At 39.8% G+C, this 27,496-nt stretch overlaps 1 protein-coding gene across 1 annotated transcript in view; it reads left to right on the forward strand.

Moving 5' to 3' along the window:
- The first annotated feature begins 910 nt into the window (after window positions 1-910).
- The window catches only part of LOC127570985 (collagen alpha-3(VI) chain-like), an 84,394-nt gene continuing 57,808 nt past the window's right edge, over window positions 911-27,496 (forward strand). Inside the window, exons 1-5 of the mRNA XM_052016956.1 lie at window positions 911-956; window positions 14,191-14,291; window positions 16,175-16,786; window positions 22,122-22,468; window positions 23,693-23,771. Of these exons, the coding sequence (XP_051872916.1) occupies window positions 952-956; window positions 14,191-14,291; window positions 16,175-16,786; window positions 22,122-22,468; window positions 23,693-23,771 (1,144 nt within the window). The 5' untranslated portion in view covers window positions 911-951. The remainder of the gene's footprint in view (window positions 957-14,190; window positions 14,292-16,174; window positions 16,787-22,121; window positions 22,469-23,692; window positions 23,772-27,496) is intronic.

Genomic DNA, 27,496 nt, shown 5'->3' on the forward strand with positions numbered 1-27,496 from the left:
AAAGCACATCAGAGCCTCTGCTTCCTTAGAAGGCCAAGGAAATTTGTTATGTTCCTATTGAACCACACCAATTTTTATCGATGCACTCTTGGTATGGCAACTTCTCTGCCCAAGGTCGCAAGAAGTTGCAAAAAGTTGTGGACTCAGTTCAGTCCATCATGAAAACCAGCCTCCACTCCATGGATTCTGTCTACTCTTCTCGCTGCCTTGGAAAAGCAGCCAACATAATCAAAGACCCCTCCCACCCCAGACATTCTCTTTTCTCCTCACTTCCATCAGGCAGAAGATACAAAAACTTAAAAACATGTACCACCAGGCTCAAGCACAGCTTCTATCCCTCTGTCATAAGACTCTTGAACAGATCTCTTGTACATTGAAGATGAACTCTTGACCTCACAATACATCTCATCATGGCCCTTGCACCTTATTGTCTATCTGCACTGCACTTTCTCTGTAGCTGTAACTGTAGCACAATATTCTTCTATTACTGCTTTCCCCTTGAACTACTTCAAAATATGTTTTTGAAATTATCTGTATGGATGGTTTGCAATGCTAAGCTTTTCACTGTATCTCAGCGCATGTTACAATAATAAACCAATATCAATACCAGTAACTGTTTTTAATTTTTTCCCCTAAAGGGCAAATTAAAAAAGATACATAAGTAAATCAATTGACATGCTGGTGCCTCAAAACTTAATTTTGATTTGTAAAGTTACTTTGACTGTTAGCTGCACTTGACACTACCAAATTACCTCACGTAGTAATTTGGATGTTTTTAAAATTAGACTGCATGTGAAGGGTTAATCACCCTGAAGCTGTGCCACTGATAGTTGCTAATATTGGAAATGGGAGAGTAAGGAGGAGCCTCCAAGGGTTTTTTTTAATGCGAACCTGGAGTATTAGCTTGGAGTTTCAGAATCTGCTCTGAACAGGGTAGATATAAATCGTCTTATGCAGTAAGTAATGTTTTTTCAATTAAAAATGTTACCATAGTTGACTTTCAGTATAATGTATAAACACAGACCTATCTCTGCCAATTTTATAACTAAGAGTATAGCTTTTATCATAGCAAATATTTTGGATACCACATGTGCAGGGCATTAAGTTGTGCTTTAGAAAGACTGATACTTGTATGAAGCCTTTGTATCACAAGGAATTAATTAATTAATTAAATCGAAAGATTCCATCCAGTATAAAATCAGGTCACAAAAACTTGTTTTCATTCGAAAATTAATCTTTCTTGTAAATCATATTGTTAAATATTGCCTTTTGGATCAATACTAGATTGCTATCAGTTTAGGGGAATACCACAGCTGCTATGATGTTTCTGTGTTGATTATTTGTGTGTTGCATTTTAAATCTGAAGTTACTTTTGTCTGATTGAAGCATGAATTGATCTTTTGATTTATATATCTCTCACATTTCTGATGGTATTATATTTATCTTGTAATAGAAAGCTAATTTTTATGCTTAAGTTAACAGATTGCTTGCATGGTTTTGGTCAGATGACTATTTTGCCATAATGTTTTAAAACTTATTTTCAAGTTAGAATTCCATTCTACAAAGCTAACGAACTTGTAATTTACACCTGGCTGGTAAGTCAAAGCAAAAGATAAAACATGTAATTAGAAAGAAAGGAATCCTTCAGAAGGCTGATGGTCCATTTCAGTTATATTTACAAAAATAATAGTGAAGATAGGATACTACAATATCTTAAAATATGTAAGTATGAGATTTGTTGCCCAGACTAAACCAAAATAAATTATTAGGTTACATATGCATTTTAACTTTTCAGATATCATATAAGTATGTACTGGCACTATGAATACTTAGTGACATTTTTACAATTTTTAGTTATAATATAAATTATATATCTTTGTCTAAAATGAACAAGTTGAGTATTTGTACTGTGGTATAAAGCAAGACTGTATTTTCATTTGCTGCAGGAAATGTTTAAAAATCCCCATGTTTGAAAGTAATTGGAATCTTGAATTTAAGCAATCAGATATCATTGCTGAAAGATGTGTAACGTTTAAATGTACAATTTGGTCATCGGAAGGAGAAATAAACCCAGTGGATTATCAAACTCATCATTTCCCATTATTTTAAAATTAGTATTGAGCCACTAAAAGGTGACAAATTCATTCAGCCAAGTGTGGAGTGTACAATTCTTTTGTGAGTTATGGATTAACATCAAAAACAACAAAGTAATTTTTATTGATTAAATCTTCAAAGTAGTAATCAAAGCTGTAGTGGAATGACCTGAGCAAATATTTGATGCAATGACATAACACAGACAACCAATGTGGCAGGAAATTAAAGTTTGAGTTATTGTTGTCCCAGCAACTCCAGGGATCTGGTGTATAATGCAAAAGACATAAGAACATAAATAATAAAATCTGGAGTAGGTCATTTGGCCCCTTGTGCCTGCACCATCATTTAATAAGTTCATGGCTGATCTTTTACCTCTGTGTCAATTTCTCCGACTAACCTCATATCCTTTTATTTCCTTAATGTTAAAAAGTATGTAGATTTCAGTCCTGGATATACTCAGTGTGTGAGCCTCCACAGCCCTAGTTTTCCAGAAAGATTCACCGCCTATTGGTGAAGAAATTTCTTCTCATCCCATATCTGAATGAATGACCCTTTTATTTTGAGAAATGGACCTGTGATTCAACACAACCCAGCCAAGGGAAACATCAATTCTGCCTTTACCCTGACAAGCCCTGTAAGAATTTTGCATGTTTCAATGAGAATACCTCATTCTTCAGAATTCTAGAGCGTATATATGCCCAATCAGGTTAACCTCTTCTCAGAGGACAACGCCTCATCTCAGATATCAATCTGGTGCACACTGCACTCCCTCTATTCCAGTTGTATCCTTCATTTGCAAGGAGACCTGGCATTAAACACCCTTAATATCAGTGAGAACTTTGCCATGAGGCAAAGTTCCACCCCAGTCTTGCTTGCCCTCAGGGGTTGTATTTTGCATTACTGCTACCTGTGACTTAGCCACTGTTTGGACCTCATTGCTGCCCCCAAGAGTGCTGAGGAATAGTGGAAGGAGAGCACCCAACCTGTCTTGGATAGGTGCAGGAGTCCAGGGACTGTGGGTAGTGATTCTGGGCAGTCCATCTGCTCCAACAAGATCCAGCCCATTGTTTTATCATAGTAATGTAGCAGCCTTCTGGTGTATGTGAATTCTGCCTCAGCTAGGATGCAGGCAATGTTTCAATAGTAATGTATTAAGTCAGGTTTTCTTCCACTCCCTCACTTAGAAAATATATGTAGAAGGAGTGATGATATGTTATCCAGAGAAATTTGCATCAGTCTGGCATAAAGTAGCCTGGGTTTACCTGCTTGACTTGAACATGTAGAAAGCTAAAGCAATACTTACTTATTATGATGCTGAAAGAGGTCAATTGGCCCACTGGACCCATGCTGGCTCCCAGCAGAGCAATCTCATTAATCCCATTTCCACACCCCACTTTATTTTCTTGTACCCCTGCAACTTGTTCTCCCTCACATACCTATCAACTCCCTTTGTCACTTACCTATATTAAGAAGTTGGCATTTTAATGAATGGTAGCTGAGCTTGATGCCCAGTCCTAGTTTTAGATTACCAGATCTAAATAGAAAGCATAGAACATATTAGTAGCCACCAGCACATTGAGGTGCAGATATGCAGGCAAATTAGGGAAACAACAGGTGTTGTTGTTGTCATAGGTAACTTCAACTTCCCTAATATAGACTGAGATCTCCTTAGTACAAGAGGTTTAGGCATGGCAGAATTTATTAGGTGCATCCAGGAGGTTTTCTTAAGTCAGTATGTCGATAGTCCAACAAGAGGAGGGGTCGTACTGGACCTGGTGTTGGGGAATGAGCTTGGCCAGGTGACAGACCTTTCAGTAGGAGAACAGTTAGGGAACAGTGACCACAACTTCCTGAGTTTTAAGATAGCTATAGATAAAGATAAGTATGGACCTTGCAAGAGAGTATTAAATTGGTGCAGGGCAAATTGCGGGAGCATTAGGCAGGAATTAGGGAGTGTTAATTGGGAACAGCTGTTTTTGGGCAAGTCCACATCTGACATGTAAAGACCAATGGCACAGAGTGCAAGACAGGTATGTTCCAGTATGAAGGAAGGACACGCATGGAAAAGTAAGGGAACCATGATGTCAAGAGAGGTGGTGAACTTAGTCAAGAACAAAAAAGAAGCTTATGTAAGCTTTAGGAAGCTAAAATTAAATGAAGCCCATGAGGATTATAAAGAAGCCAGAAAAGAAAAGAAGGGAATTAGGAGAGCCAGGAGGGGCCATGAAAATTCCTTGACAAGTAGGATTAAAGAGAATCCTAAAACATTCTCTGCATCCATCAAGAGCAAGAGGATAACTAGGGAGTGGGTAGGACCACTCAAGGCTAAAGGAGGGAATGTGCTTGGAGGTGGAGGATGTGGGAGAGTCCCTAAATGAGCACTTTGCATCAGTATTTATCAGGGAGAAGGACATGGAGGATATAGAGATCAGTGCGGAGTGTGTTAACGTGCTAGGGCATTTTGAGATAAAGAAGGAGGTAGTGTTGGGTGTCTTAAAGAATACTGAGGTGGATAAGTCCCCAGTACTGGATGGGATATACCCCAGGATACGGAAAGAGCCAAGAGATGAGATCGCTGGGACCTTGACCAAGATCTTCATGTCCTCTCTAGCCACAGGTGAGGTCCCAGAGGACTGGTGAGTAGCTAATGTTGTTCCATTATTCAAGAAGGGAAATAGGGATAATCCTGGAAACTATAGACTGGTGTGTCTCACATCAGTGGTATGGAAGCTATTCGAGAGGATTCCTAGGGATAGGAATTATGAGCATTTGGAAAACTATGGCCTAATTAGATTTAAAATAAAAGCTACGTCTTGGGACTTGCTGGTGAGTTTCACTTAATGGGAGCCTAAAAGAGGCAGATTTGCACATTGTTAGTTATTAGTTGATTGGCTAATTAGCTAATTAACAGTAATCAATAAAAAAGAAGTTGGGGTCAAGCAGAACAGCCATTGTGAGAGTGGGCAGTGTATGACTGGAGAGCTGAGGCTTTGGCATGAAGGGGTGGAGTACATGCTCCAGGTGTTGGGAGTGAGAGCTGCTCTTTGCAAAGGCTTCAGTGAGAAGGCACAAGTAAGGTTATTTTTTTTGTTGATCCTTAGTCCTTGATTCAGTGTAGACAGGATGGTAGTTAGAGCAGTGGAATGTTCCTCCTGCAAGATGTGCGAAGTCAGGGAACCTCACTGTCTCCTTGATGACTATATCTGTAAGAAGTGCACCCAGCTGCAGCTCCTGACAGGACAGGTCAAGGAAATGGAGGTGCAGTTGGATGTACTCAGGATCATCTGAGAGGCTGAGGATATCATAGATGAGCATTTTAGTGAGGTGGTCACACTCAAAGTGCAGGCTACAGATAGATGGGTGACCACCAGGAGAAGTAAGGGCAGTAGACAGTCAGTGCAGGGTTCCCCTGTGGCCATTCCCTTCACTAACAGGTATACCTCTTTGGATACTGTTGAGAGAAAAGTTCTTTCAGGGGCTAGCAGCAGTAGTCAGGTCTCTGGCTCTGAGGCTCAGATGAAAAAAGTACAGTCAGACAGGGTGATAGTGACAAGAGACTGGACAGTGAGGGGGACAGAGAGGAGATTCTGTGGCCGCAGAAGAGACGCCAGGATGGTGTGTTGCCTCCCAGGTGCCAGGGTCAAGGGTGTCTCTGAGTGGCTGCAGAAAATTATCAAGGGGGAGGGCGACCAGCCAGGGGTTGCTGTACACAGTATAAATGACACAGGCAGAGCAAGGGATGAGGTCCTGGAGGGTGAGTATAGCGAGTTAGTTGCGTGAGTCCAGGAATAGAAAGATAGGCTAGATGAACGCATGGCTGAAGAGGTGGAGTAGGGGGCAGGGATTTGGGTTCTTGGATCACTGGGATCTCTTCTGGGGTAGAGGTGACCTGTATGAGACAGACAATTGTACTTGAACCAGAGGGGGACCAATACCCTAGTAGGGAAATTTGCTTGAGCTACCAGGGAGTGTTTAAACTAGATTGGCAGGGGGAGGGAGTTGAGAGACCAAAGTCAGTGAGAAGATGGGTACATGCAGCAACCAAAGTGTGTAAGCTCAGCAAGCAAGGTAGCCATGTTTACAGTAAAAGGGCAGATAGGACCACTGCTTTAAATTGCATTTATTTCAACACATGTAACTTAACAGGTAAGGCAGATGAACTGAGGGCATGGATTGCCTCTAGGGACTGGGATATTGTGGCCATAACAGAAACATGGCTGAGAGAAGGGCAGGACTGGCAGCTCAGTGTTCTGGGATACTGATGCTTTAGGCATGACAAAGGGAGAGGTAAGAGTGGAGGGGGTGTCACTTTTTGATGAGGGAGGACACAACAGCAGTGCTTAGAGAGAATATTCTTGAAGGATCATCTAATGAGGCCATTTGGGTAGAACTTGGAAATAAGAAGGGGGTGGTCACCTTGGTAGGGCTATATTATAAACCCCTCAATGGTCAGCGGGAACTTGAGGAGCAGATGTGTCGAGAACTTGCACGCAGTTGTGAGAATAGTCAGGTAGTGCTAGTGGGAGATTTCAATTTTCCCGTGATAGACTGGGCCACCCCAAGTGCAAAGGGCCTGGATGGGGTGGAATTTGTGCAGTGTGTTCAAGATAGTTTCCACATGCAATATATAGAGGAACCTACTTGGGAAGGAGCAAAACTGGACCTCCTCTTAGGGAAAGAGGTGGGCCAAGTAATGGAAGTGGCAGTAGGGAAGCACCTTGGGTCCAGTGACCACAATTCTGTTAGTTTTTAAATAGTTATGGAAAAGGATAGAACGGATCCACAGGTTAAAGTCCTGAACTGGAGCTGGGCCAATCCTGAGGACGTTAAGCAGGAAATAGCTGGGGTTGACTGGGTGACTCTATTTAAAGGCAAAGAAACAGTTGGCAAGTTGGAGGTTTTTAAAAAGGTCATATCAAGAGTCCAGAGGCAGCACGTTCCTGTTAGGGTGAAGGGTAGACATACCTAGTTCAGGGAACCCTGGCTGGTGAGAGGAATCAAGGCTCTGGTCAGGAAAAAGAAGGACGCTTACATCGCGTTTAGGCAGCTGGGTACAAATGAATCCCTCAATGAATATAAAAAGTTTAACATCAGGCTTAAGAGGGATATCAGGAGGGCAAAACAAGGGTAAGAGATGGATTTGGCAGGCAGAGTTAAAGATAATCCCAAGAGGTTCTTCAGTTATATTAACTGTAAAAGGGTGACTAGGGAGAAACTAGGTCCTCTTAAAGACCATCAGGGCTGCCTATGTGTGGAGCTGCAGGGGATGGCTGAGATTTTTAATATCTATTTCTCCTGTGTTTATTAAGGAGAATATCATGGATACCAAAGAAATGAGGGTAATAAGTAGTGAGGTCTTGGATTACATGCTTATTACAAGGAAAGAGGTATTTGCAGCATTGAAGTGCATTAAGGTGGGCAGATCCCCAGGGTCTGACCAAATGCACCCCCAGACCTTATGGGAGGTCAGAGAAGAAATCACGGAGGCCCTTGTAGAGATATTTGCTTCATCATTAGCCACTGGCGAAGTTCCAGAAGACTGGAGGATGGCTAACGTTGTTCCATTGTTCAAGAAGGATGGCAAGGACAGGCCAGTGAGCCTGACTTCAGTTGTAGGGAAGTCACAGGAGGGAATTCTGAGGGACAAGATCTACCATCACTTGGATAGTCAAAGTCTAATTAGGAATAGTCTACACGGTTTTGCGTGTGGAAGGTCATGTTTTTTGGAATTGTTTGGAGTTTTTTGAAACAGTAAATAATGGGACAGATGAAGGTAGGGCAGTGGATGTTGTCTGTATGGACTTTAGTAAGGCCTTTGACAAGGTCTTGCATGGCAGGCTGATCTGGAAGGTTAGGTTGCATGGGATTCAGGGGGAGCTGGCGAGGTGGATTCAGAATTGGCTCGATGATAGGAAGCAGAGGGTGATGGTTGAAGGTTGATTCTCTGACTGGAGTCCTGTGATTTGTGGGGTGCCCCAGGGGTCAGTGTTGGAACATCTGTTATTCATTATGTATGTAAGTGATTTGGATATGAATGTACATTGCATGATTAACAAGTTTGCTGATGATACTAATTTAGAGGATCTTGTTGATAGTAGAACAGGTTACAATGAATTGCAAAGAGACCTTGATCAGTTAGGGAAATGGGCTGAGGAATGGCAAATGGATTTCAACTTAGATAAGTGTGAGGTGATGCATTTTGGACATCAAACCAGGGTAGGACTTGTACAATGAATGGCAGGGCACTGAGTGTTGTGGAACAGATGGACCTAGGAGCACAAGGGCACAGTTTGCTGAAAGTGGCTACGCAAGTAGACAGGGTGGTGAAGAAGGCAGTTAGCATGCTGGCCTTCGTTATTTAGGACTTTAGGAGTATGGACATTAGGTTGCAGTTATATAAGGCATTGGTGAGGCCACACTTGAAGTATTGTGTACAGTTTTGGTCACCCTTTTATAGGAAAGACACTGTCAAGCTGGAGACGGTGCTGAAGAGATTTACAAGGATGCTACCTGGGCTAGAGGTGCTGAGTTACAGGGAGAGGATAGTCTTGCTGGATCTTTATTCCTTGGAGCATAGGAGTAAGAGGGGTGACCTCATGGGTTTATAAAACCACGAGGGATGTGGATAAGGTGGATGGTCATGGTCTTTTCCCCAGGGTTGGGGAGTCCAACACAAGAGGGAACAGGAACAAGATAAGAGGGGAGAGATTTAAGAGAGCTGAGAGTTAACTACTTTACACAGAGGGTAGTGAATACCCTGGATGAGCTGCCAGAGGAAGTGGTCGAGGCGGGTACAATTATAACATTTAAGAGACATTTGGATAGGTACATGGAGGGGAGGGGCTTGGAGGGTTATGGGCCAAATGTGGAGAATTGGGCCTAACAGGGAGGATGCTGTGGTTGGCGTGGAACAGTTGGGTCGAAGGGGCTGTTTCCATGCTGTATGACACTATGACAGTCAGTATGGCTTTGTGCAGGGCAAGTTGTGTCTTACTAACTTGGTTAAGTTTTTTGAGGAGGTGAAGAAGACGATTGATGAAGGTAGAGCTGTGGGTGTTGCCTACACCACTAGTCACAGACCTCCAGCCAGAATAAGTCTCATTGACTACTACCTCTTCTATGGGCAAGGCAATTCTGATTACAAACAGTCAATTCACTGTGGATCCTATGTACATTAATCTTCTGGATGAGCCTCCCATGAGGGACCTTGTCAAATGTCTTACTAAATTCCATGTAGACAATGTCCACAGCTCTACCTTCATCAATCACTTCCATCACTGCAAAACTCAATCAAGTTAGTAAGACACGACTTGTATATAAATGACTTGGATGAAAAGATGGATGGGTAGGTAAGTAAGTATGCAGACAATACAAAGATTGGTGGCATTGTGGATAGTGTAGAAGATTGCCAAAGGATACAGCAGGATATAGATCAGTTGCAGATATGGGCAGAGAAATGGCAGATGGTTTGATCTGGCCAAGTGTGAGGTGTTGCACTTTGGGAAATCAAAAGTAAAGGGACTGTACACAGTTAATGGCAGGACCCTTAACAGTGTTGATGAGCAGAGGGATCTTGGGGTCCAAGTTCACAGCTCCCCAAAAGTGGCTGCACAGGTTGATAGGGTGGTAAAGAAGGCATATGGCATGCTTGCCTTTATTAGTTGAGGCATTGACTTTAGAAGTCAGGAAGTTATATTGCAACTTTACAAAACTCTAGTTAGGCTGCATCTGGAGTATTGCATCCAATTCTGGTTGTCCCATTATAGGAAGAATGTGGATGCTTTGGAGAGGGTGCGGAGGAGGTTCACCAGGATGCTGCCTGGATTGGAGGGCATGTGCTATAAGGAGAGGTTGGACAAACTTGGGTCCTTCTCTTTGGAAGGGTGGAGGCTGAGGGAAGATCTGTTAGAGGTTTATAAAATTATGTGAGGCATTAGAGGGCATTCATTTAAGGTGAGACGGGAAATGTTCAAAGGAGATGCGTGGGGCAAGATTTTCTACACAGTGATGGGTGCCTGGAATGAACAGGGATGGTAGTGGTAAATATGATAGGCATTTAAGAGGCTCTTAGATAGGCACATGGATATGCAGAGAATGGAGGGATATGGATATTGTGTAGGCAGAAGGGATTAGTTTAGTTAGGCATTTAATTACTAGTTTAATCAGTTTGTCACAGCATCGTGGGCCGAAGGGCCTGTTCCTGTACTGTACTGTTTCATAGAACAGTACAGCACAGGAACAGGCCCTTTGGCCCACCATGTCTGCACTGTCCATGATGCCAATCTTACTAATCACATCTGCCTGCACTTGGTCTGTATCCCTCTATTATCTGCCTGTTCCTGTATCTGTCTAAATGCCTCTTAAACATTGCCACCATATCTGCTTCTACCATCTCCCCTGGCAGTGAATTCTAGGTACCTACCACACTTTCTATTTATAAAAAAAAATCCTGTCTTGCAATCCTCCTTTAAACTTGCCCCCTCTCACCTTAGTATTTCTCTCTAGTGTTTGAAATTTCCACCCTGGGGATAAAGACACTGACTATTTACCTTATCTATGCCTCTCATAATTTTATATACTTTTAAGAAATTAGACTAGAGAAATCAATCCAAGTTTGTCCAACCTACTCTTATAGCTAATACACTCCAATCCAGGCAGCATCCTGGTGAACCTCCTCTGTTCTGTCTAAGACTTCCACATCCTTTCTGTAGTGTGGTCACCAGAACAGCACACAGTACTCCAAATGTGTCCTAACTAAAGTTTTATGCAGATATATCATGATTTGCCAACTTTTATACTCAGTGCTCTGACTGATGAAGGCAAACATGCCATACACTGAAGCAGATCTAGAAGAAGGCTGGAAATATGTGTATTTGTCAGAGGTGACTTCAATGTTGTCCAGATGAATTACCAGTGCTCCTCCAGGTGCCATAAACAAACACAGAACCCACCGCTCATGAATACCTACCCCCACAGGACTTGCCCGAAAGTCTGGAACTCTCACCAAAGGTCATCAACTTCCTGTCATGGTTGTTTGCCAGCTTAATCCAATTGATCAAAAGATAAGCAATAAATGCTGGCCTAGTCAGTGAACTCAGATCCTTAAAGGAAATTTTAAAAAAATGGACAGCAGACTCAGCAGATTTTTTTAAAATGAGAGTTGGGAGTTAAAATGCCCCAAAACCTTCCTCAATGGTCGCATAATCACCCCTCAACCCTAGTTCAGGCTTTACTGGAACTGTCACTGGATGGAATCACAGAATGGTAACAGCACAGGAAGAAGCAATTCAGTTCAGTTCTTTGCAAGAGAACCCCAGCCAGTCCTGCTCACTTGCCCTCTCCCTTTATCACTGCAAATTCTTTACTTCCAGGTACTTGTCTAGCTCTCTTTGAGTGCTACAACGGTATCTGCCTCCACCACTATCTCTCCAGTGCATTCTAGCCCCTAGCATGAATTGAGAATTGGTTATCAGACAGAAAGTGTAGTGGGAATGAAAGGATGTTCTCTGGTTGGCAGGCTGTGACCAATGGGGTACTGTGGGGATTGGGCCCCCACTACTCACAATCTACATCAAAGGAGACCAAGTGCCAAATTTCCAAGTTTTCTGATGATCTAAAACCAGGTGGAATCATGAGTAGGGAGAAGAATGTTGAGAAGCTTCAAGGGAATAGAGGAAGTGGCCAAGAACATGGCAGACGTAGTATAATATATAAAAAATAATGAAGTTATCCACACTATAAAAAAGAAAAGAAGATCATTTGTTAACTGGTAAAAGGTTGGGTAATGTTGAGATTCAAAGGGACCTAGGTGTTGTCATACACAAGTCACTGAGAGCCAATACCCAGGTGCAGCAATTGATTGGGATAACAAATGGCATATTGGCCTTTATTATTGAGAGAATTTGAGAATCTAAGAAAGAATGCCCTTGTCGTAGAGGAAAGGCAGTGAAGGTTCACAAAACTAGTTCCAGGAATGTTGGATTTGTTAGATGAGGAGACTCTAGATTTTAGAATGAGAAAATCTCATGGAATGTTACAATTTTCAGTGCTTGTAAACTGAATGCAGGTTTAATGTTTCCTCTCGCTGGAGCATCTAGAACCAGGGATCACAGTTTCAGAATAAAGTGGCAGGCTAATTAGGATGAGGATAAATTTCATCACACAGTGGATGGTGAATCTTTAGGTGGCTCTGTCATTGAATTCATTCAAAACAGATTGATATATTTTTGGTTGTTAAGGGACTTAAGGGATTTGGGGATAGTGCAGGAAAATGGCACTGAGGTAGAAGATCAGTGATTATCTTAGTGAAAGCTGGAACAGGTCCGAAGGGACAGATGGCCTACTCCTGCTCCTATTTCTATGTTCTAACTACATGAAATGTAAAAAAGAAAATCCTCATGTCACTTTTGCTTTTATGCCAATTCTTTTAATTCTGTCGATAGCCTTCATGATTTTAAATATCATAATTCCTCATACCTTCTCTGTTCCAAGGAGAATGTCACCAGCTTCTCCCATCTATCCTTGTAATTGAAGTCCCCCATCTTTGGAATTATTATGTTAATTCTCCATATTATCCTCTTGTAAGTCTTTACCTCTGTCCTAAGTAGCGGAGTATTGTGTCCTTAGACACAATACTCCACTTGCAGCTGAACCAATTTTTCCATAATGACTTCCTTGTTCTATGGCTCTAGTTATAATGTCCAGGATCCTGTATACTTTACAATCACTTTCTCATACTGTTTAGCCATTTTTAATGAACCATGCATAGATACCCCCAGATCTGTTTGTCCTTGTTGCCTTTTAGAATTTTGTTCTTCAGTTTATATTGTCTCTTATCATTCTCCCTACTGAAATGTAATGCTTCATATTTTTAAGCAGCAAATTTCATCTGCCACTTATCCATTTATTTCACCACCAACTACATCTCCTTAAAGTCATTTAGTATTTTCCTCACAGTTCAGTATGCTTAAAAAATGACAATGATTATCTTTACCTTGAGTTATGGTACTTAATAAAGCAGCAAGAGGGATTAATAAGAAGTGCTTCACTCCAGATCAAATTGAGTTTTTGCAAATCCAGTCTCATGTAGATCTGTGATAGCAAAAAGACCTTGTCTAAGAAAGATATCTCCTCTCTCTTTTCCCTGAACTAGGAAGTGAATACTCTCCCGTATTCCTTTTGTGTGAAACCTTACTACTTTTCTTTGGCTTTGTTTAATCTCTGAGCTCTGAAGAGGAGAACTAAATGCTTGTTAACATGTTGCCATCAGTTGCAATATCAGACTTAATGTCAGTCTCAGTCTCAATTCAACATGTTTAACAATGGTGAGAATAGATTTCAAAGAAAACCTCTTGGGGAATGGGATTGCTCTGTGAACTGGTGTAGACTTAATGGGTTGAATGTCCTCCCATATGGTAAGAAAATATGGATGACTCTCTCCAAGCTATCACTGACTTCAGATGTTTATGCAATAATAGTTCTGAGCATATATTCCAAATTCAAATTAACAAAACTGTATACATTAAAAGATAGGTAGTTCCACATTTTTGAGGAGGGTAGTAGCGAGATGGAGAAGAGGGTGGTAGAAGGAGGCCATTCAGACCATTAAGTCTCTGAGAGATTTACCAATTCTACCTGATGTGGATTAGCAAATGTAAAGTAAAGCTTTACATTTGATTGCAATTTGGCTGTTACTTGAATATTTTCTGAGCATTTAAAAAATTTTGGGGATAGACATTTCTTTGCATGTGATTATTTCTAAATGTTTAAACACACATGATTTATGGAGGTAAGGATTTTACCCAGTGCTTTAGAAATACTCAGTCAATATATATGATAACCTCACATGACTCAACATTAGGTAATCAATATTTATATTTGTTGTTCCTAGACAAACTGGTTCTTGCTGCTAAACAATTCAGTGATTTTTTAAAAAATTTAACCAGAGTTATATCGTTTATTCTGTTTAAAAAGAAACACAAGCTGAACTTAAAAAAATTAGTTCGGTAGTTTCAAGATTTTGATATGCAAAAATAAAAGTTCAGCAACAAACTTAAAAAAAAAGAGATAAATCTTTGCTATTCTTCATGGTTTCAGTAGGACAACTTTTGGAACTCTCACCACCATGGGGCTGTTTGAAGCATCAGTGTCATTATTCCTTCTGACAACAACATGTATTACCACCTCTCAGGAACAAGGTATTTAAGTGCGTCTATGTGTGAGTTAATTTTCCTTAGCACACTAAATTATAAGCCTACATGGAAGTACACAAGGTGTGATGTTATTATACAAACGTGTACAAAACAATGAATTTAGAAATATTTGATTACAATTATCTGATATAAAGTTTGGGGTCAGGGTACAGTCCTGACCTCCAGTGTTGTTTGTGTAGAGTTTACACATTCTCCCTGTGACTGCATGGCTGATTTGGTTTCCCTCCACATCCCAAGCATTAGGGATCGGTTGATTGATTGGCCATTGTGAATTGCTCCCAGTGTGTAGGTGATTGGTAGAACTGGGGGTGGGGGGGCTGGTGGGAGAGTTTATGATAAAGTAGGGAGAATAGGTTACACAGAAAATTAATTGGGGAATGGGGCTGCTCTGTGAGCCAGAATAGATTTGGTGGGTTGAATAGCATCCTTCAATGTCATATGAAAATATGAATACTGTATATGTATTCAGCACTGGGTGAGTTGGAAAAGAAAGTGATTGGCAAATTTGGCTCTTGCTGGTGAGTCAGGAAAAAGGGGCAGCTTCAGTTACTGCTCAGAAAGAAGGAGCAATAAATGGGAGAGTGCTCTAGGAGGAGAAAAGTAGAGTGAAACCAGGGGACATGATCTGCTCAGGTTTGAGATTGCAGCCAAGATGTGCATGTGACAAGACAGAACGCATTCCATAGGCCTGATCTCAAAGAAAGTTAGAATATAAGTTTTCTCATAGAAAATGGGGAATAGAGAGGTGACAAGAGGAGGAGTCTAGACCTAGTGATGGAAGTGGTGGGATAAAGTTTATGCAGATGGTATGGTATCAGTATGGAGCATTGGCAAGGTGATGTTCAGGTTCAGAGACTGGTGTGATAAGGTAGTGAATAAAAAAGCTATTTGAAGGGTAAAGTATTGAACAACTGGAAGAGCTGGAGGGGTGCAGAATCTGCAGCTAAGGCCACCATAAAGTCCAGATGCATTGGTTAAAATCCTTCCACCTAAAGGAGTAAATATCAGGTCAGAAGTCAGACTGTGGCTGAAGCTGAACAACTAGTAGAGGCAGTGGGGCACATTGTCTCAATGGGTAAAGAGGTGGTGAGGGCAATGAGCTGAGGGCTGGACAAAATTTCTTTAAAATTTAAGCTGCCGGTCAGCAGATCAAATGTGAAGCAGTTGGGTCTTGTGGTGTTGTCCAGAGTAGGTGCAGACCAGTAAAGTCCAGGAACCTGAAGATCCACTCTCTGAAGTAGAACAAGTGCAGGTTTCTTCAGAGGGTGAAAGTAGTCAGTTTAAGCTGGCTGTTAGCTTGAAGTTAGAGATAAATGGTACCCACTGTCTGAGCTAGGGGAACTTGTACTGTGGAAGAGAGAAAGGCGTATTTAGCTGCTCAACTGAATTCATTTTCTGGTTTTAACTAAGGGGCTGAGATCACAGCAGTTTCTTTGTTTTTTGTAGCCTGCACACTTCAACTGCAGGGCTCAGTTTACACTTCTTTAAATTTTTAAAATTTTTAAAAATTTTAAATTTTATTTACAGCGTGGTAACAGGCCCTTCCAGCCCAACGAGTCCGCGCCACCCATTTTAAACCCAAATTAACCTACCCGTACATCTTTGCAATGTGGGAGGAAACTGGAGCACCCGGAGGAAACCCACGCAGACAAGGGAGAACGTACAAACTCCTTACAGACAGCGACGGGAATCGAACCCCGATTGCTGGCGCTGTAATAGCATCGTGCTAACCGCTATGCTACCGTGCCGTGTGTGAAATCATTAGTTTATGGGGAATTGGAAGCCTGAAATCATTCAATAACAATGGGGATAATATATTAATGTTCATGTTTCCTTCTTGAAATTAACAATATTTTCTAAATTGCCAGTTCTTCATGAACCTGCTGCTGATATTGTTTTTCTGATTGATGGATCTCAAAATATGGGAATCCAAGGATTTAAACATGTACGTACTTTTCTTTTAAAAACTATCAACAAGCTGAATATACAAATGGATGTGTACAGAATTGGCCTTGCTCAGTACAGTGATGTTCAACGCATAGAGTTTGTGTTTAATAAGTTTCGAACCAAAAGAGATGTGCTGAACTACATAAAGAAAAGGTTTCAGTACAAGGGCGGAGCTTCTCTATATACAGGCATTGCTTTGGAATTTCTGCTTAAAAGCTTCTTCACACGATCTGCTGGAAGTCGAAAGGATGAAAAGATTCCTCAGATTGCAATAATAGTTACATCTGCACCATCAGAAGATAATGTTGAAAGCTATTCCACATCTTTGAAAAAAAACGACGTGACAGCTATTGCTATTGGAGTAAAGAAGTCAGACTTAAGAGAACTACAAAATATTGCCTATCGTGGAAGTCATCCATTTGTTTACAGAATCAATGACGTTACTCGTATTACAAATTTAACTTCAGATGTAATTGAAACAATAAAAAACATGCACAATATCATTAAACGCCAAGAAGTAAAACCAGCATCAGGTAAAGTCAAAATACTTCTCCTTCACTATATTTGTCAGATGTAAAATTATTTTTAAATTCTTTCTGAATCAGTAATAATTTTATTTGCTATGTAAATTGCTCAATGTTAATTTTTGCTCCAGTAAAATCAAATTAGCACTCATAAAGGTTCACAATGAAGAATATATGCTACTTAGAAAATAATGAACAACTTAGAAAATATTGAGCTACTTAAAAAGATAATGGGCTTAAGAATAATCAGAATGACCACAAGTCTTTGAAAAATAATGTCTATGACATGACAATGAGAGAAAAGTGCCATGAAAGGCATGCATTTTCTTTGCAATATTAACAGTACTGCGGTATGGTCTACCTGGTAAAATAAGTTTAAGTTTGGTAGTCAAAATTATTAACATTTGTATCCTAACATGTGGTGAAAATAAAATTGGATGAAAGGTGCTTTTATATGACCATTAAGCATATATTTAATCCAATAAAAAAGATATTGGTGCTCTTAAAGTTTGTTTACTTTGGATTTCAAGCTCACTTCAGCATTGAAGAACAGAGCAAGAGTGGTATTGGGTTTATGCTAGTTATTTTAGTTAAGAAAAATAAAAACAAATTCAAGTGGTAAGGCAAAAATTGGAAATGAAGAATATGTATGGTGCTTGACTGTTTAATTGTAGAAAAGAATTTACTGTCCATTTTATCCATTTGTTTTGAGAGCTGTACTTGACTTGTTCAAATGAAACCCACTCAATCCAATATCACCATGTCAATTGGTTTACAATGGATTATATACTTAATATCAAAAGAACTGAAGAACTTTAAATGTTATTGTCTGTTTTCTACAGAGTGTACCTATCCATGGTTGGCTGACATTATATTCCTAGTGAGTGAATCTAGCACGATTGGAAATAGTGACTTCCAAAAGATCCGCAATTTTCTGATTAAGGTTATTGCAGCCTTGGATGTAGGTGCTGAAAGAATACAGATTGGTTTGGCCCGGTATAGTAACATTACAAAATCAGATTTCTTCCTCAATACCTTTTCAAACAAGGCAGACATCATCCAATACCTAACAGAAATGATTTACAATGGAGGAGTTACAAATACAGGGGCTGCCATGGATTTTGTAAGACATTATTACCTTACAGAAAGATCTGGAAGTAGAAAAGAGCAAGGAATTCCTCAAATTATAATTGTGATCACTGCAGAAGATTCAACAGATAGCGTGGCTGTACCAGCTGCTGAGCTCCAAAGTGCTGGTGTTTATGTATATGCACTAGGCACCAAAAGTGTCAGTTTCCTAGAACTTGCAAATATTGCATCATCTCCTCCAGAACATTTTGCTATCTTAACTGAGAATTTGGAAGGTTTTGAAAAAGACATCCTAAAGAGAATTTGCACTACAAAATATAGACAAGTTTTGGAAATTCCATCAAAAGATTCTATTACACAAGGCGAGTTTTGGGTTTGATTTCATGATTAACTTGTTCTCTTTAACATATGGCTATTAAACCTCTCAAACCTCGTCTTCCCTTTTGGTACATTTGGCAATAACAAGAGTGAATGTTACTTCTCAGAGCTTTTGTGTTGAACTGTTGCCCTTATCTATCCAAGTTCATTTATTAATTACTCAGCAGAAAAAAAAGCCTGGATATGCAAAATTTAGATCCATTCAGAACTCTTTAAAATTGCAGATGGAAAATAAACCATGCAGGTATTCTAATTTAAAATTGTTAAGTACATTGTTGAAGATCACAATGTTATGAAATATATCAGGTGAGTATAATGGTATAACTGCAGAGATGGTACTCATAAAATTACCCTTTTAAAAATATCAAATAATGCATATCCACTTCCAGAATGGTATGATCTGAACCAAATTTATTCAATATTTGTGTGGGCCTTGACCTTGGAGGACACACTTGTTTTCTGCTATCTCATGATTTTTTGGATTGCATCTTCCTTATAAAAAATCACAACTGAAGTAGACACATAATAGATAATTACATAGAATAGTACAACATTGGACAGGCCATTCATCCCAGAATGTTGTGCCAATCTTAATGCCAATTTATATTGAAAGTCTTCTTCCTGTGTATCATCCATCTCTCTCCATTCCCTTCATATTCGTGTGTGTATCTTAAACTTCACCAAATGGCACACTTTCAATAATCTTCAGGTTTCAGCTTTAGATACTTTGCAGATCTTTCTATTAACATTTATTGTGACAGTTTTCAGTTGTTGATTTTGGCTAGAAGTACACTTAACAAATTTTCAATGGTCATTTTACAAGAGTGCGTCAAGCAGTTCAGATTTATTTTGTGCAATATAACATTTCCTAACAATGATGAATACACTTCAAAACTAAGCCATTGGCTACAAAATGCTTTAAGATCCTTAAAACATGTGAAAATGATGCATAAAGGGCAATGTGCAATTTCTGCAGAACAAGCATTTTATTTCAGATTGTCCCAGAGTCCATTTGATTTGTTGGATCTGAAGCCTAATTGATTTTGATTTCCTGGCTGAATAAAATGAATGGCCATTACAGTTAGTGACTTAGCAGAAAAACAACAAGATATTTTCTCCAAAACAGTAAAACTTCAAAAAAAGTACTCTTCTTGTGCAAGCTGAAGGATCTCTGTCCACCATTACAATGTTGATTATCACTTCTGGACCATCTCATCCCTGATTGATCCTATTCAGAGCAAAGCAATGAGCTATTTGGCTCAGCAGCTCCATAAGATTCATCCCACCCAACATGACTCTCCTTCAGTCTCTCCCTCAGATTTAACTTTCCCCAATGGATCTATGCTAATCACCTGAGCAATTTTTTGTGTAGGGAATTCTATATTCTAACTACTCTCTCTCCTGCTGGTTCACTAATTATGCTGAAAGTTCAGGAGACAACCTCATGTTAATGGATCCTGGGCTTTCCCACTTGTAGGGACGTTCACTATTTTTTTGCTTTATTGAACTGATCTGTGACCTTAAAGAACCTTATCAGGCCATCCTTCAGGCTTCCCTTTTGTAGAGAGTAGAAGCCCAGCCTTTTCTTGACAGGTTTAATCTCACTGTTGTAGTGTGATCAGAGAATATTTTTGCACCTTGTCCAAAACCAATATCCTTTTTTCATAACATGCAGAGGGTCCACAGTACCATGTGACCGAATCGAGGTGAAAGAGACATAGACAGACAGCATGGCAATAGGCCCATCAACCCATCAAGTTGATGATCATCAAGTGCCATTTACATTAATATGACACTAATCCCATTATTTATTTTTCCCACATTCTCATCAACTCCCCTCAGATTCAACAACTCACTTAGCACTAAGGGCAATTTAGAATAGCCAACTCACCTCCCAACCTGTGCGTTTTTGGGATATGGGAGGAAATCAGAACACCCAGGAAACTCGTACAGTGACGGAGAATGTGTAAACTGCACACGGACTGCGTCAGAGGTCTGCACTGAACCCACGTTACTGGAACTGCGAGGCAGCGGCTCTACTAGTGCCCAACAGTTAGGGTCCCGACAGGTATGGTCCATCTCTGAATTCAAATACGACACCTTCAATATGAGTGAGTGTAGTCAATGGCTCCTCGCAGCACTGCAAAGGCCAGAACACCTTGAAATGCTTGCGTTCGTTTTGCCTAATGCACTCTGCAACAGGAGAAGGATGAATTCTGCACCCCTGGAGGATGGAATTCCTGTGACCCTCTAAAATAGAAGTGCTTTGGAAATTGCAGCATGTTCCAATTGTCCTATTCCAGTCTGGGACAAACTAGAGTTGAGAAAATGGTATCCACTTCAACTTACCAGTGCCATCGATAGGGCTCTGGCTCTGTTAGGACCTCCTTGCTGATATGAAGTCTCCAATCCATTCACTGAAGGGGACAAAAGAGAATTGCACCTTTGCTGGGTAGGGCCACTTGCTCTGCCTCCTGTCTCCTGTGTCGTTGCCCTGCTCTGATTGCCCATTTTTCATTTTTGCAATCCTGGGTAAATAGTAACCAGATCACCCAGGTTCTTGAGTAAAAAGATTTTTTTTGAAGCCTTGAAGATGCATTAACCTTCCTTCAACAACACTGGGGACTTCTAAAGTCAGCATATAGTCTGTAAAAAAAAGATTTACCTTTGCCTTATCCTACTTTGGAAATTGACCAACAACAAAATTGCAAGTAAGTAAATAGTGTTAAGGTCATTCAGCTATTAACCCCTGGATCCACTGTTCACGTGGAACACATGGCATTAACGTTAGCACTGAGGTCCAAGCTAGCAATGGTGGTGTTAAATCACATTACACACTGATTCCCATCATGCTTTGCTTACTCCTTTTCCTTCTGGATAGTGAGAGAGGTGTAAACACCAGTGCCCTTCCCACAATATTGAACTTTGTGACCTGTGTTGCACTCAACATATTGGAACCCATTCAGTACCCAAAACAAGCCATTGACTTACATTGCAAGTTTGCGTGCATTTTATTCAATATTGGAACCAAATCAATACCCATAAAGCCACAAAACTGGCAATATACAGCTAGATTCCCTGGCCATATTGTCCAGTATTTGCCATTACATGCACCATGGTATAATCTGAGATTTACTATGCTATCAAACCAGGTGTCATACAACCCAGAGAAAAATAGAACATTGAACAGTACAGCACAGGAACAGGCCCTTCAGCAGATGATGTCTGTGTTGGCGATGTTGCCAATTTAAATTGCAGACTGCCTGCACATGATCTAGATCCCTCAATTCCCTGCCTATTCATGTGTCTGTCTAAATGCCTCTTAAACATTGTTATTGTGATGCCTGCCTTATTTTGGACAGGATAACACCCATTTAACCCCATATCTAAAAATTGATTAAGGGAGATTAATGGCAGCAGTTACTCATTATTGGACTTTCAACTGGCATTCCCCTATTTTTCAGGCAAAAGACAGGCTGGCAGTCGGTGAACTCTTCTCCAATGGGTTTATCTTGTTAAAGAAGCCCAAATGGACAACATAGCTAATGGAAACCAGGTCAACATCATAAAATATTAACCCAAACAAGAAATGAACTGTTGCTCTATGACTGCATAATCACTTTCTTGAATATTATCCATGCTGGGTGGGGATCAGTAATTTTGCAAATATATTTAATGAATTACATTGTCTGCTGATAAATATTTTTAAACAGCATTAAACATGCTAGGTTTTTTTGTTGTGATATTGAGAATTGTTTTAGGTTATAACTCATATTAATATTATCTGTGAGTGCCTGCACTTGTCTACGAATGGTTGACTGTGAAAAGTAGGGCAAAACTGTGGTTTCTGACAGCTTCCATTTTATATGGTTTGCAGGTTGCTTCATAGACATTGTTGTGGGATTTGATCTCCCTGGATGGTCCGGATCACAAAGCATATTTACTGGTCAACAGAAATTAAAACTAAAGCTACAGGAAATTCTGCAGGGAATTACATCCATGAATGATATCAGTTGTATTTCTAACTCCCAGCCCACAATAAATGTGGCATTTTACATGCAAAGTAAAACTGGCCAGGTTATCTTTGAAACAAAATTTGAAAATTATAGTGTTGAAATAATTAATAACCTCAAAGCAATCCAAACTACAGGAAAAATTGATTTAACAGTTACATATTTGGAGTCACTCGGAAAGAAACTCAGTGAAACAACTTCAAAAGCAAAGGTAATAATTCATCTGCAATAAGTCTTTCTTTTAAATTTCCCCTGAAACTTAGTGGGGTTTTATGAATTGTAACATGGCAATACTTTGGTACAGATGCAGGACATATTAACTACGTGTAACTATATTTGGGTTTTCCATTCTTATTTGAGGCTGGGAAGCTATTAAGTGGTCAGAGGGACCTTGTGCAAGCGGGTGTATGCTAAACAGCCAGTTAAGAAGGACAAAGAAAGGGTGGGCATACAAACCAGCTCAGCCTCACTTGATCTATTTTGAGTGGGGTTGTTATGCACCCACAAAATTCATGCTGTTAATTGATTCATTTTTCCCCATCTCAATGGATTTATCTCATGATTAAAGAAATCCAACAATCTGAGCGTACATTTGAAAGGATTCCAGCTAAATGTTTCTCATTCATAAACTATAACTTTTATCACTGTCACCACCTTCTAGCACACCATCATACAGCTGCTATTCACCGTGTCATTTAACAGGTATATGTTGTCAACATATTGTATGGGTGGACCAATAACTGACCAAAATCCTCAATAACTGGTTGAATGAGATCAAGAAAGGATGGGGACACATATCTAGGCCACACTTTCCTTTTTAAGGTACACCAGGGATAAATTTAAACATGGGTGTAGATAGGGTAGACAATTACAGCTGTTTAATTCTGGAAGAACAGCACATCAGTGAGTTTTCACACTGCGCAATACAACAAATGAAAATTCAGTGCATGGTTGGGGTTGACAGGGTAGTGAGAGAGATTGGAGTCAGTGGATAAAAGTGGAAAAGACCACTGATTCAGATTCTCATTGTCTCCTGAAAATGGACAGAATGTGGTGTGGTGCAGCTCTGCCCATTTGTACCTCAAAAATTCTATCATGCTCCTAACTTGTATAATTTTGGGGAGACTTCCATCCGGTTTGGAAGTTCCTTGGCTAGCTTTGTGAAAGACCTGGACCAATTGAAGTCAGTGGTGAGGAAGTGGTGATGCTAAGCCTATATCACAATTAGTAGACCAAATTAATGCCTGTCCTATCATTTTTCCATCCTATAAGTGAGGCCAATTAGATTCAGCCTTCTGTTGTTCCACATTTCAGAAATTATCAGCTCCAACTTCTCTTAGCAACTTGCACTTTATATCAGTGTTAATTTCACTAAATATGTTGATTGAAAAATAAACAGTTCTTAATAACTATCTTCAACACAATCTCTTTACAGGTGATACTCATATTTACAGATGGCTTGGATGACACCAGAGATGTGTTTCAAAAAGCAACCAGAAGTCTCAGAGAAAAGGGTACAGATATTACTTTTATCCAAGTTTTATCTGAGTTACCTGGTGTGCAGTCAGATTCTGTACTTCAGCACAGAATAGGTGCAGAACCATTGGAATTGTTATGTCTTCACCCTTTGGTAAACACCAAGGTGTTAGCTTGCTGTAAATACCAAACCACGCCAAGATCTGGACCTTGTTAATGTACGTATCACTGGTTAGCTGGGTTATTTGGGCTGCAACGAACTGTGTTATCCGACAGCTCCCATGCCATGCACGAGGTGAGTTGATCTAGAAGGAGTGTAGGGCAGGATTACTGTGAGAATGAAAGGCAGCCTTGCTTCTCCTGGATTCACCAGAATTAATTTAAAGTTTCACAGTCAGGTTTTTTTTGGTGTGGTCTCCAGAAACATACATGTATGTGTCCCACCATTTATTCATGAAAATTGCATTCTGGGCTTTACAAATGATGTTAGATGCTTAAATCATTTCCTATTTGTTTCAGACATTTGAGTAGCCCACACGTTGAGTGATGTCCTGAAAAATGCAGTGGGAAAACCTTGAGCATGAACAGAATGGTTGAAGGGTCTCGAGTGTTTTCAGTTGCTGGGCCTCCATTTTTCACATCACAATCAAGCACCTAGCAGATTAAAACCACCCAAGAGTTTAATTCCAATTATAAATCTAAACCTTTAATGTACAGCATCGTGGCATAGTTCGGGAGCTATACAGCTTAGAAAGTTCAACTTGTATCAGTGCTGGGTTTGATTGGAGGTAGTTCATCAAATAATTTAAGAATTTTGTAAGTTATACAAGTGAAAAATTAGCCAGTACTCTATGCCTTATTGTCACCCAGCCTTTTTCCATTTGATAGATGTGGACCAAGGGCAGGCTAAACACCACCTTGGTGTTCCCCAATGCAAGTTATTCGTATCCATTCAGCTGGCACCACAAAATTGTAGATCAGTAGAGGAGAGGAGGAAAAGAGATTTAGGTTCATCAACATTGCCATGGATAAAATGATTTATTTAGTCATCTTTACTATAAGTTATCAACCGTGTTATTCTACAATGTTTCAGAAAATGTGTGCTATTGCATTATCTGAATGAAAATTTAAAGTCACATTCAAAAAACTGTAGAATGATGAATTTGGTGTTGATCATGTGAAACACGAGAATACATTAACTTGGAATATTGTGTTTTGGCTCCAGGTAGCAGTGTTCACATCAGCAGGCTTCAGGCCATAGCAATTGGATGGTTAAAAAAGAGTTTCGAAGATATTTATAATTTTAAACAGAGTATTGAAGAATAATTAAAGCTATTTCCATGTTGTGGTGAAATAGTGAAAAAAGACAACCAAACAGGGAAATTTAAGTAATTAGCATTAATTTACATTTTTTGCAGAAATATTAATGTTTCCATTCCGCCAAAAGGAAAGTTAATTGGTAAATTGGTTTATTATTGTCACATGTACAGACGTACTGTGAAAACTTTGATTTTGTTTTGGAAATATTGGAACCATAACTAGAATTGGGACAGTTAAAGTACATAAATCATATAACATGTTTTTGAAAAAAGAATGAGGTTTGAAATTATAACTTCTTATTGTACAGTACTTGAAAAATATAAACCATATTGTTTAGAAGGAATATGACATATTGTTAGTGTTGGCTTAGAAAACTGTTGCTAGGAAGCAAAGATTCTGGAAACTATTTTAAGAAAAATGTCTGAAACCTGTGTAAAGACTGTACATCTGAAAGTAAATGGACAATTAATATATATAATTGGCAGTCCTTCCACTAATGAGTAATCGTGCTATCTTCTGATGCGTCTTACTGTAACTTAGCTGTTTCCTGTATGCCAGACATTACGTATTGAAGCAAATGACATATTGAAGCAAATGCCTTGGAAAGTGAGCTTAATTCTCATTAAATACAATAGAACCTGTTATTGTTCAGGATGTTTTTCTGGAATTTTTTTTTTAGTTGTATCAAATTTTTGCAGTGAGATTGGAAATACAAATGAAGATATTTACTCTGGTCAGATTATGCTGCACCTCTCCAAACTTCGATCCATCCATTAATTGGGTGGATACAGAATGAGTGATTTTACATAATAACTCTCCTGTTAAGAGGGCTGATCTGTTGAGAGCACATATCAGAAATATTAATTTAGTGTAAATTGTATTCTACATACAGAGGATTCAACCAGTACTTAAGCCGATGTACAAGCTATAAATTGTCTAAAAGACCCTTTCCTCTGTGACAGAAGCATTTCCTGAATCTTAGAATTGTACAGACATCATATCCTGAAAGAAACTGGTGTATCTGCTGCTCTGGAAGAATGAGCCTAATTATTTTCAAATACGATAGTCTAATAAGTTTATTTAAGATTTAAAAAGGACAGTGCAAAGATGCAGTTTGGAGATTTTGGCATTCATAAAGGATGAAGGAGAGCCATGAAGTCTGAGCCATCAAGTTTGAGCTCCATTCCAATGACGTCTCCCCGGGTGTGCTGCCAAAGGTCATGAAGAGCTTAAGAAACTATCCCTCACCTTCCATGTCTACTTAGGCAGTGCCTTGAGACCAAGGATGATTTGCTTCTGAGTTGGCTAATGAGGCCAATGTATGAACCGCAGACTCTTCTATAGAGGGGCAGGAGGTAGCTGATAGGGTGGTGGGTGGGTAGTTTGTGAGATGGTATGCTCTTCCATCACTTAAGCAATTCTGTCTATTCCTGATGCAGAGCCTCAAAGTACTCAATACCATCCTGAATTTTTTTCTTCACTTTGAGTGTTGTGATCCAAGAATTCCCAGGAAATTGTGGGAACGCTGGAACTTTTTACAAGGAAACTATGAGATATGGTAATCCCTTCTCATAACAGAGATTGGAGGTTCATAATGAGCATGCAATGACCTGCCATGCCCAATGGAACTGACTAATGTAATTAGGGCCTTGATGTTAGGTATGACAGCCTGGGGAAAAAAACACTGATGTTAGTTCACATACTCCCAATGGGTTTGGAGGATTTTGCCGAGACAGCTTGGTGGCATCTTTCCAGTGCCTTGAGATGCTTGTTGTAGGTAGTCTGGGTCTCAGGTGTATGTAGAATGCCAGGGATCAATGCTGCCCATTGACCACAAGCTTTTTCCCTTTCTTCAATCAAGCAAATGCTATTGGTACATTTGCATGCACTTAGAGACCAAGATCAATGTATTGTCAACTTGTTTACTGAAGAATCTGAGAGGATGATTTGGTGCATTGTTGGCAATAGTGAATTTTATCAGTGATGTCTGAATTTTCAGAAGAGAGGTGGTCCATGATTACAATGAACCTTTATTTTCCAGAGAAACAAAGGACTACAGATGTTGGAACCTAGACGAAAAACATTATGATGCTAGACGAACTCATCAGGCCAGACAGCATCCGTGGAGAAAAGCAGGGTCCTGACCCGAAATGTTGACCGCCTTTCTCCGTGGATGCTGCCTGGCCTGCTGAGTTCCTCCAGCATCATAGTGTTTTTAATCTTTTATTTTCTGCAGATCTTGCACGATAAAAGATCTTTGTCTCATGAATGTCTCATCCTCTGATATTCTTTGGTGAACAGGTTGACAATGCGTGGGGCTTGGTCTCTAAGTGCATGCAAATACAAATGTTGTCTGTGTAATGCAGAGTGATGACCGAAGTTCAGTTGACCTTTGGAGTTTATTGCCGTAGATTGAACAGTTTCTTATTAGTTCTGAAGATTA

The sequence above is a fragment of the Pristis pectinata genome, chromosome 5, assembly GCF_009764475.1.
Source record: "Pristis pectinata isolate sPriPec2 chromosome 5, sPriPec2.1.pri, whole genome shotgun sequence".
Classification (NCBI taxonomy): domain Eukaryota; kingdom Metazoa; phylum Chordata; class Chondrichthyes; order Rhinopristiformes; family Pristidae; genus Pristis; species Pristis pectinata.